At 43.2% G+C, this 11,753-nt stretch overlaps 1 protein-coding gene and 1 long non-coding RNA gene across 4 annotated transcripts in view; one reads left to right on the top strand and one right to left on the bottom strand.

The window, feature by feature from the left end:
* Positions 1-11,753, top strand: part of RTN4IP1 (reticulon 4 interacting protein 1) — a 60,843-nt gene that overhangs the window by 40,321 nt on the left and 8,769 nt on the right. For all 3 annotated transcript variants that reach the window (XM_017878576.1, XM_017878575.1, XM_017878574.1), the window contains exons 6-8: positions 806-942; positions 4,945-5,128; positions 9,378-9,470. In XM_017878576.1, the coding sequence (XP_017734065.1) occupies positions 806-942; positions 4,945-5,128; positions 9,378-9,470 (414 nt within the window). The remainder of the gene's footprint in view (positions 1-805; positions 943-4,944; positions 5,129-9,377; positions 9,471-11,753) is intronic.
* Positions 4,033-4,938, bottom strand: LOC108533696 (uncharacterized). Its single transcript, XR_001886795.1, has 2 exons — positions 4,737-4,938; positions 4,033-4,413 (listed from the first exon to the last, which is right to left on the bottom strand). It is a non-coding gene; the product is annotated as an uncharacterized LOC108533696 (long non-coding RNA).

Raw genomic sequence — 11,753 nt, 5'->3', positions numbered from 1 at the left:
TCGCCCGGCTAGTTTTTTGTATTTTTTAGTAGAGACGGGGTTTCACAGTGTTAGCCAGGATGGTCTCGATCTCCTGACCTCGTGATCCGCCCGTCTCGGCCTCCCAAAGTGCTGGGATTACAGGCTTGAGCCACCGCGCCCGGCCTGGATACATTTTAAATAGTCATTTTTCACTGAGACGAACTCTTACTCTTGTCTCCCAGGCTGGAGTGCGATAGCGCTATCTCAGCTCACTGCAACCTCTGCTGCTGGGGTTCAAGCGATTTTCCTGCCTCGGCCTCCTAAGCAGCTGGGATTACAGGTGCCCGCCCACTACCATATCCAGCTAGTTTTTTGTATTTTTTAGTAGAGGCGTAGTTTCACCATGTTGGCCAGGCTAGTCTCGAACTCCTGACCTCAGGTGATCCACCTGCCTCGGCCTTCCAAAGTGCTGGGATTACAGGCATGAGCCACCATGCCTGGCAAATTTGAGGCTTTCAACTCCTGTCTTTTCTGTTACTGGTGAGGCACTGAGTCCCTCTCTAAGTGGATTAGTTTTAACTTCATGGCAATAAGGTGGCTGGCTGTCTCATGTAGGGAAAATGAGATCTCTTTCTTCAGATTTTTTTACTGAACAAAAGTTTAATCATTTTTACTAGTCTCTGACAGATGGATTCCTATAGTTCTGGTTAAGATGACGTACTTAAAGTTCTCTAGAGATTAGTCTGATATATGTATACATGGTGCCAGTGATTTGTTTTTTTTCAATGCAGTCGGTTTTTCTAATCTCTCCCTTTTTTATTCTGTTCTTTTTTGTGGGGGGCAGGTAATGAAAGCATGGGATGCTCATGTGACAGCAGTTTGCTCTCAAGATGCCAGTGGACTTGTAAGGAAGCTTGGGGCAGATGATGTAATTGATTACAAATCTGGAAGTGTGGAAGAGCAGTTGAAATCCTTAAAACCGTATGTATTAGAACAATGTTCACACTGGGAATGGGAACAAGGACAGTTGATTATGCAGGTCTGAGATGGTTTGGTGGCTTTACAATCACGTTGGAATCTTAGAGAAGGATCTATGAAAGCATTCCATGTCATTAGAAGTTACTTAGGTTGGCTTCTGTTTTAATTCCAGATGTTAATACAACACGGTAACAGCATGTGGATAGGTACTGAGGAAGTTATTTTGCTTACATAGTCTTAGCTAATTTTGAAGTTAACATGCTGGTTTGTAAGAGGCCTGAAGACAAAAATTGGAAATGTGTTCCTTTTGTGGCATCTGTCACCACAGGAAGAATATAGAGTAGTTCATGAAGTACATGATTAGCCCAAAACATACTTTCTGTGTTTTGGCTTAACAAAGGCTTAAGAGAAACAGTGTAAGCCTAAATTTTGGTAATGGGAGCACTGTGGATGTTCCCTGTGTGTCTGAATACCAGGCTGTGGTTTGGCCTGAGGTACCAAACAGGAATGCATTCAGGAATTATCTTGGGTCGTGTTGATTCTGACTGTGACTCCAGCTTATTCATCTGACCTTTATCCAGCCAAGACCAAGCTGAAGCTGACAGCACAAATGAGGAGTATTTGGAAAGCTATTTTACTGCTTCTGTTTAAAAGGTTTTCCCTTTTTTGATTACTTTTCAGAAGTCAACTACTCTTGCCCACATTGAGTAGAAGTATATTTTTAAATAGAAAGAAAAAAGAAAAAAAGGGAGTCCTCATCTGACGCCACCCAGCCTTTCTCAGCCAGTGCCACCAACTTCCAACAGTAGTTTGGCGGTGCACCCAGCAGCAGCCAGCCAACTCATCATTCCTTCAACTGTTAAGGGAGCTTCTACTGTTGCCAGGCAGGGTTCCAAACACCAGCTACAGTGGTGAACCAGACAAATGCCCACTTTCATGGAGCTTACATTCTTGTTTGGGCGGTTTTAGTGCTAGGTGCTCTGAAAAAAAAAATGAAAGGGAATAGACTAGGGAGGAGGCTGTTATAGGTAGGGAGGTTAAAGAATGCCTCATTGAGGAAGCAACATTTGAGTGGAGGCTTTAGTGAGCAAGCCAAATGAATGGGATTTGTATGTATTTGATGTTGCTCCCTGCTGTATCCCTCCATCTGGAAGAGTGTAGTAGCATGTAGTAGGTGCTCAATAATACTTAATTATCGAGGGAATCTAGGAGAACAATTGTTCCAGCTGGAAAGAACAGCAAACATAAAGCTGCCATGTCAGGAACATGCCTGGCATGTTTAAGGACTAACATTGTCCCTTTCAGAGATTTTGTCAGCTACCCTCTCATCTGTGTGTTAGGGCCTGAGCCTCTTTGGGCACGCACTCTGTCGCCCAGGCTGGAGTGCAGTGGCACGATCTCGGCTCACTGCAACCTCTGCCTTCCGGTTTCAAGCGATTCTCCTGCTTCAGCCTCCTGAGTAGCTGGGATTACAGGCACGTACCACCATGCCCGGCTAATTTTAGTAGAGATGGGGTTTCACCATGTTGGCCAGGCTGGTCTCAAACTCCTGACCCCGTGATCCACCCGTCTCGGCCTCCCAAAGTGCTAGGATTACAAGCGTGAGCCACCGCACCCGGCCCGATCTTGTATCTTCTGATGCTTCTAGGAGTAGCAACATGATACCGGGGCCAAGTCCTACCCATTCCCCTCTGTCTACCTTAAGAGGTTTTGTTTTGTTTTTTCGTTTTGTTTTGTTTTGTTTTGAGATGAAGTCTCACTCCATTGCCCAGGCTGGAGTGCAATGGTGCTATCTTGGTTCACTGCAACCTCCGCCTCCTGGGTTCAAGTGATTCTTGTGCCTCAGCCTCCTGAGTAGCTGGGATTACAGACACTCACCACCACACCCGCCTAATTTTTCTATTTTTTTTTTTCTTTTTTTTTTTTTTGTGGAGATGGAGTTTCACCATGTTGGCCAGGCTGGTCTCGTACTCCTGGCCTCAAGTGATCTGCCTGCCTTGGTCTCCCAAAGTGCTGGGATTACAGGCATGAGCCACCGCACCTGGCCTACCTTAAGTTTTATACACGTCTGGAATTTGTCACCAGAGAATAGGAGAACTTGAGAGATGGAAGGCTAGAGGACATTCAGTCTAGGCTCCCAAACTGGTATTATGCTTCCCTCCTTGACATGTCTTCCTGGCAAGTGAGCTTGCTCCTTTCGCTTGTACTTTTCTAGTAGGGGGACCTTCCTGGCTTATAAATGCAAGCCATTACTACTTCTTTTCTTTGATAGCTTTAGTTAAAATTGATCTTTGTAATTTCTGCCTGGAGTTTGACCTCTCAGTCTACCTAGGATAAATATGTTCCTCCTTCCAAATAGCAGCTTTTTAGTTATTTGAATCTTAGAGTTTTATAGCAAGAAGGGGCTTTGAAATCCTTCAGTCCAACCCTATGATGCTGTAGTTGAGAAAGTGAAGGGCAGAGGAGTTACGAGTTTCTGCATACTCGGGGTCATGCCACCAGTGATTTGTTGGGAGAGCTGGATTCACAACCTGGTCTCCAGATTTCTTTCTCAGACAATGCCTGTTCTATAATACCAGGCTGCCCTTAAGTTTTCTTTAAGTATCCTCAGATTTGTTCATTCAAAACTTGGAAATGAAGTAGACACTTTTTTAGTGAAAAGAATGGTCATCTATTAAGGTCATCATGCTCCTGCATTTCACATTTCATATCCTTAGATTATATTTGCCTTTTTTTTTTCCTTCTTCTTCTTTTGAGACAGAGTTTCACTCTTGTTGCCCAGGCTGGAGTGCAATGGCATGACCTCGGCTCACCACAACCTCTGCCTCCCAGGTTCAAGCAGTTCTCCTGCCTCGGCCTCCCGAGTAGTTAGGTTACAGGCATGTAATCCTACGCCTGGCTAATTTTGTAGTTTTAGTAGAGACAGGGTTTTTCCATGTTGGTCAGGCTGGTCTCAAACTCCCGACCTCAGGTGATCCACCCGTCTCGGCCTCCCAAAGTCCTGAGATTACAGGCCTGAGCCACTGCGCCCGGCCTTGCCCTTCTTTAGTTTGGTTCTATAAAATACTCAAGATCCACAAAGTTGGCCAAAGCTGGTTTCAGGAACTTTAATGTTTGACATCATCCAGATGAATTTGGAAGGGAGAAAAGATTTACCAAAGAGGAATTCATCAACTGATGTGCTCAATTTATATACATGTATTCTCTATATAGATCTTTGTTTTCAAAAGTATTTAAAAGCTTATTAAGTTTTTACCCCCTTTCAGTAGAATATAGTGATTACAGAAGTTTTAGGTTAGGTGTAAGAAGTTGAATATATCTGCTAGTTCCTGTGGATTCCATTATCACTGAATTTTTTTGGCATGTTAGAACAGGCTGTTCATTTCTCCTTTTGCATTGTCCTGATGCTGTACCTGAAGCCAAATGATAGAAAATTCCAGAAGGTGAAGAGGATGCTTCCATGAGCATTTCTGACTGTAGAGAGAATAAAAGCAAATCATTCTTGTAGGTGAAAATCTCATACTTTACTTTCAAGTATCCATGTGCACTAAACATAGCGAATGAAAAACTTGGCAGTTTTTTACAAAGCTTAATTAAGTCAGACTTTCTCAACCTTGGCAACCTTAGTTTCTCAAGTATTGACATTTTGGGCTGGAAAATTTTTTAGCTGTGAGGGGCTATTCTGTGCATTGTAGTGAACCAGAATCCCTCTCTGTTCAGAACTACTTGCTGAAGCCATTCTAAAGTACTAGAAAATGAAATGATTTTATGACAAAAATTAGTCACATTCAACTTACCTTGCAGAAAAGTCATAGATCCAGCGAGTGGGTATGTCCTTCCGTCTCCATCAAAGCAGCCACCCCTCTGCAGGATGGCGAGAGGTGCAGCACAGTGCAAGATTCGCCACTGAAATAAACCCAAGCCAACTGGTGCTGGAAGGGAAGGAGGCTCAGAGTCCAGTGTAAAGCCTGACAACAATGTTTTGATTTGGTTCTTCCTCTCCAGGTTTGATTTTATCCTTGATAATGTGGGCGGATCCACTGAAACATGGGCTCCAGATTTTCTCAAGCAATGGTCAGGAGCCACCTATGTGACTTTAGTGACTCCTTTCCTCCTGAACATGGACCGACTGGGCATAGCAGATGGCATGTTGCAGTCAGGATTCACTGTAGGTTCGAAGGCATTAAAGGTAGGAAGAAGGGTCTTGGTTGGTGACTGCAAGCAGCCTCCTGCTGCTAGAAATTGGTTTGCCACCTGGCCAGTTTCTCTTCTCTTAGAGGCCGCATAGCACAGTGGCTGCAAGCATGGACTCTGGAGTCACACTGACTGGCTTCAACATCTGACCTCTACTTAGTAGCTGTGTAACCCTGTGCAAGTTACTGAAGGTCTCTAAGCCCCAATGTCTTCCCCTGTAAAATGAGGCTGATAATAGATCTACCTTACCGCATGGTTGTAAGGATCAAATGAAGTAGTCCATATGGAGACATGGCACAGTGCCCTTATTAAATGTTAGCCTTTATTATTACTTATTGCCTCTCTTGATTACATCTGATACACTGTCTGTGCTTCCTTCTTGTCTCTGCCTGATGACCCTCTCTCTGTTTCATGTCTTAACACTTACAGTTTCTTGTATATAAAGATGAAAACTTACAGTTGCTGTTTTCATTGTATTGGGATAGACCAGTGATTCCCAGACTGGGGCTTTCAGACATTTAGAAGTCTATGAGTAAAAGAAGTTGTACTTTTACTTCAGTAAGCCTCCACTCTTGCCTTTGCTGGGATTGTATCAACTTGTTCTAACACTGCATATTCCGTGTAAATTTGAAACTCCAGCTATTAATGACATGATGGGAGTTTCTGGGACTTGGTTAGTCAGCCTGACTCTGAAACAGGGCCACTTTTACCAGGTCTGTATGAAGCTCAAAACTGAATACATCTCACCCAAATTGCACACTTCGGTGAGTGGTGGGCATTGGAGACTAGGGCAGATGAGCCTCAGTTACAAGACTAATGGAGCTTGAGCATCTGCTCTCCACTTTACCTCATAGCCTGTTGTCATCACAGTGGGGACAGAGGCTTTTATAATTTCATGGGATAAACTGGTGGTAATTATAGACCATTGGTTTAAAATATGAATTGATGTTAAAAGGGAATATATGATAGAAAAAATAAAGATAGTCTGGGCACAGTGGCTTTTATGCCTGTAATCCCATCATTTTGGGAGGTGGAGATGGGAGGATTGCTTAAGCCTGAGGAGTTTGAAACCAGCCTGGGCAACATAGTGAGAGTTTATCTCTACAAAACAATAAGAAAATTAGCCAGGTCTGTTGGTGCATACCTGTAGTTCCAGCTGCTCAGGAGGCTGAGGCCAGAGGATGGTATGAGTCTGGGAGACAGAGGGTGTGAGCCGTGATCGTGTCATTGTACTCCAGCCTGGGCAACAGAGGAAAAGCTTGTCTCAAAAAAAAAAAAAAAAAAAGATTCTATTTTTTTAAATTAGACAAAATACTTGAGACTCTGGAACAAGGCAGTAGAAAGTTCCTTGGTGGTAAAAAGGCTGTGAATAGCTGTGTCAGTCTGACCAACACTGACTCATGTTTGTGAGATGACTGGCTTGATAATTATCTTTAGCATTTTATTTATTCCAGATATTAATTTGGGACCTTTTATGGGGATGAAACTTAGGACTTTGGTCTCTTGAATTCTGTGTACTAACTAAATACTTAGAGGTCATAACAAAGAGCTATGATGGAGGAGACCACGACTCAATTCTTATGAAATATTATTGGTAATAGAAATGAACAAACCAGGCCCTGCACTGTGGTGTCCTTTATTTTCATTTGATTCAGACAGTAGCCCGAAACAGTGTCCACAGGGTACTTTGTGGTAGAGAAAGGGCTCTTAGCTGTCCTTTCTCTCTTCTTTCTCTTTCACAAAACCCAGATTTTCCAGTGCTTTAAAATGTAAGTTTAAGTTTTCTGTAAGATTTCAGTTTGTACTCCAGTGAGACCTCTTACAAGTTAACCTTCAGAGTTGTCCTCGGAGAGTAAAACAGGCATAGCTATCTTCATTCTCTCTTCCTCCTACTTGAAAGACGATAGTAGTAATCTCATGTGAAAACCTTTTAAGTAGTTTTCAATGTCTTTCTGATTGTGCACACAGTTAAAGCTTCATTGTCATGCTTCTGACTCTCCTGCCTGCTTTGATTTACTTTCTCTCCTACAGGGGCCTGGGTGGGCGGCGGGGGGGAACACAGACCTCTTGTGGCAGAATATAAAAATTCTGCTGTTACAGACCAAAAGTTTCACTTTACAGAGCCACATGCTGTGAAGAGTTATAGAGGTGGCAGTTGTGACCATTTTTGTGCCTTCTGTAATACCCTAAACAATTACCAGAATGTTTTAATTATAGTCTATGAAGCCAGACCTTAGGGAAAAGTATTTGAACAGATCTTCTGTGATTGTCATTAACTGGATCCACAGTAAGCTTGGGACATTCTTAGTGCTTCTGGCATTTAGCCACATAATCCTTCAAACAGCTTTTTTCTTTTTCTTGTTTTGTAGAGACAGAGTCTTGCTATGTTGCCTAGGCTACTCTTGAACTCCTGGCCTCAAGCAATTCTCCCACCTCGGTCTCCCAAACTGTTGGGATTATAGGTGTGAGCCATTGTGCCTGGCCTCTTCTTTTTAGGTTAGTTGCATAAACCAGTGCATCTCAACATCTTTCATGCCATGACAGACATAGAAAATGATAGTATTTGAACAGCACGTTGAGGCTGCCTTGGGTAATAGAGATGAACAAACCAAGCCCTGCTCCTCCAAGACCAGCCTATCCGGAGACTTCTACCAGCTCTGGCTCTGCCTGGCTATCGTGAGGGCTAAGGGGAGTCAATATCTCATCACACCAGTTCTAGAGTATGCTTGACTCTCTTTACATCTGTTGTCCTAGGGTAATTATTAATGATGAATCCTTTAACTCTCACAGGTTTTCTGGGTTGGACGATAATCTATAGGATCACTCACCCAGTAAGCCATCCTGGCACATCCAGTGGGAAGCTTTGCCTAGGCAACCGCTTTTCTTTCTTTCTACATTCTTAAACTGAATTGGTATTGTCTCAGTCTTTCCTCAGTAAGCTTCACTTTTAGCACTGGACAAGTATTGATAGAATACTTTCTATGTGTGAGGCATTTTGTATACATTCTCATTTCATCCTTCCAACAATCCTGCAAGCTAGGTGGTGCTACCACCATTCTACAGGCCAGGAAATGGGCTGAAATAGGTAGCCTGATAAAAATAACATAACTAAAACAAAACAAAAATAATGCAACTAGTAAGTGCTGGGGTATGGGGTTTCCACTGAATTTTCCAGCCTCACACCAGGGTAGTAGCTTATATCATACTGAGTGTAAGCTCAATGGCAAAGAAGTCTGAGCTCACCTCACAGTTGTGGGTAGTTGTGGAGAGGGCAGCACTGTGGTACTGGCTGACCCTCTGCTACCTCAGATTGCTCCCATCTGATGAAAGTTTGGTTGGGCAGGTCATTGATGTATCATGGAGAACCTCAGCTCATTTGCTGTTTCCATAATGGCCCACCCTACCTTCGACATAAAGAATAACAGTTACAGCCAGGCACAGTGGCTCATGCCTGTAATCCTAGCACTTTGGGAGGCTGAGGTGAGAGGATTCTTGAGACCAGGAGTTCAAAACCAGCCTGGGCAACATAGCAAGACCCTCTCTCAATTAAAGAAACAAAGAATAACAATTATAAGTGGCCATAGACTGGTCATGAGCCCTCTTGGTGTAAGATTTTTACGCATCTTCATTTGGAGAGGTATTGCCCCATAATAGATTAGATGGCTTTGTATTTGCCATAACCGTAGGGAAGATTCAGCCATGATGTATAAGGAACTTTGCACTTGTTTTGCCTTTAAAGCCACTTTATTCCTGTCAGAACCAGGGAAAAAAAAATTGTGATTGGGCTTCTTGTCTAAGATCATATTTTGGTGACTTATTGTCCCCAAAACATTTTTGAATTTGGTGAAAACCTCTTTTCTGGTGCCTCTGGGCTTTATTCAAACCTTAGTAGGGAAAGCCTAGAGGTCTCAGCCCCTGATTCCTCCCGGGGAGGAAACCTACTGTGGAAAACCATGTAGATGGTCATTTTAAGGAAAGCTTTCCTGTGCTTACTTGTTCTTCAGTCACAGTTTAGAGAAGGAGCCTAAGTGACGTGGATATGTCTTTGTTCAGTTATTTATTAAACATTTATGGAGCATCCATTCTCTGTCAGTCATTGTGCCAAGGGGCTGTGCGCACATTTTGTCAGCATGGAATGAGAAGTCAGTTTGTTGTAGTCATCCAGAAAATGCTTTTCCCTAAATTGGCTTTTAGTCAGATTTTATGTTTTTCTGTATTTGACATGTTTTGTTTCTTCTTTTTAGCATTTCTGTAAAGGAGTCCATTATCGCTGGGCATTTTTCATGGCCAGTGGTCCTTATTTAGATGACATTGCAGAACTGGTGGATGCGGGAAAGGTAAGTGCACCTGGAAACCTGGATTGGAAGCCTTTGTATTTCTAGAGCACCTCCTGTGGACCTGCCCACTGAGCTTCGTCAGTGGGGACTCTACAGAGCTAGCCTGCCCAGCTGACTTTGTGCTGCCTTACATGGCCAAGTTTACATGCTGTGTCTTTGGTTCTGTCTCCATGGGAGGCGTAGACACAGACTGCTCCATCTGTGCAAGAGCTTCTCTCATCTAGTCAAACCCCTTTGGTTTAGTAGATGAAGAGGCGGGCCCAGGGAGGTTATAGGATTCCCCCAAAGACACTTGGTTAGATCAGAGCACAGCTGTGATCTACATTGGGCTGCTAATATTTCATCAGGTCCCCAGGTCTCCTGATTTCTAGGTGGGTATAATAAAATTGAGGGCAAATAAATAGTCTATCTGAGACAGTCAGTGGCCAGGGCGAGGGTGGGTGAGGATTGATGGGGATTTGGGTGAAGACAACTGGCTGGTGTACTCTGCCTACTAGTGTCTGTCCTGCTGTGGACTCTGTGGGAAAGCGACTGTTGCTTATCATCTGGTCATCCTGTTTTGGATGTCAAAAGGTCTTTCAGGGATTCTGGGGATTGAAAGCCTCCTCAGCTGCCACCTGCTTATTTGGGTTTTTACGTGGTCTAAACCACCCTGACATTCCCATCTCCAGAGGAATAACAGAAGGTGGTATTCTGGTGCTGATATTTTTGATGTTATTGAGAGATTGTATGGAATTATAGGATGGAGAACTTCCAGAGGGTTGTGTGAGATCATAGATAGGCTGATTCTCATTTTACAGGTGAGAAAGCCGACTCACCAAGAAACAGGGGCATGCTGAAACTTGCAGAAATGGAACCAGCACTCTTGTGCTTTTCCCTCTCCACCTTTCCGCTGTGTTCTTAGTACTTGAAGCTGATTTGGGACTTCAGCATACATTGTCTTATCTTTGTCACTTTGCAGTGGGCAGGGAATGGAGTTAGAGCAGGCTAGCATTAGCATTGTGTGAACCACTCTGAGGCATTTGGACAGAGCCCCTGGAGGTGGGCTTTCTTCTTCTGGCCCTTGGCCTTTGCTGGCATATTTCATCTTTCCGTTTCGATTTTGGAAAGGAATGTTTTTGGGAACTAATGGCTGCTTTTTCTGTATTTAAGGTTTTTCTTCTTTCACAGCCAAGGAACTATATAAGAAAGAGGATGGCCTGTTACTGTTTCCCAGATATTTGGGTTCCAGGCTTATGTGTCTTTTCGTGGACTTCTAAGTTTTGGTGTGTTCTGATAGGGGCAGGGGCTCAGTGTTATTGTGACTGTGTAACTCCTTCTTTGTAGGGTTCTCCCATATCCCACAAGAATGCTTATTTTATTTCTAGGAAGGAGAGAATGAATTATCATCAAGTAAGTGCTTCATGTGGTTGGAACCCCATTATTAGAGAGGTCTTTGTCCTCCAGAAGTCCACGTTTGTGTTTGTCCTGATATCTGCTCCAGGCTGTTCACATGCTTACCACTGCTCTTCTGTATTCAAAATATTGTGACTCTCTCTCTGCCTGGAAATTACTGTTTACCCAACAGAGATGAGAGGTGACTTGTATATATCTACCTATTACATTTGGCAGATAACTGGTAATGGCTAAAACAGGACATGGTAAACAACAACAAAAAAGGATGTCCTTGAAGTATTCTCCAAGGAGGTTGAGTGAGCAAATGTGCCTTGTGCTTTGATTCTCCTCTCCTACATGGGCTGTTTGGGCTTGGGTGTCATTTCTGTCAATGAGGGGTTCTGGGACTGTGAAGTTGGTATGTGGCACTGGATGCCTCAATGAGGCCAGCTCTCTTGTCGTGTCCCGGCTTCTGTGTGGATGTGAGAGGTCATTGCCTTTTTATCCTGGGAAGTTGGAAAGAAGAGCACAACAGATCTTACTTACGTGTTGTGTGGTTAGTAGAGATTTGTTAAATCGGAGGACATTTAAATTCTTCCAAGCTTTGGCTGAGCCTTCATGATTCTCATTAGCAGGTAACTGTTAGAAGAGCTACAGTTGTTTTCTGATGGTGAAAAGCTGTGAAATAACAGAGCCAACTCTTGTAAAATACTTGAACTTTGAAAAAATACATTCATAAGGTTCAAAACCCTAAAATGGAAAAGTTATTTCAAGAAATCTTCTTTTGACTGCTATATCTCAGTCACTGAGATTCTGCTTGTCAGATGCAGCCAGTATTACTAGTTTCTTGGGTATTCCAAAGATACTCTATCAAAACAGGAAAAATATTTTTTTTCCTCTCTTTCTCTT

Source organism: Rhinopithecus bieti, unplaced genomic scaffold, assembly GCF_001698545.2.
Source record: "Rhinopithecus bieti isolate Rb0 unplaced genomic scaffold, ASM169854v2 scaffold_10614, whole genome shotgun sequence".
NCBI classification, from domain to species: Eukaryota; Metazoa; Chordata; class Mammalia; order Primates; family Cercopithecidae; genus Rhinopithecus; species Rhinopithecus bieti.
The sequence above is the reverse complement of the archived record's forward strand: the minus strand, read 5'-3'. Positions and strand labels throughout refer to the sequence as shown.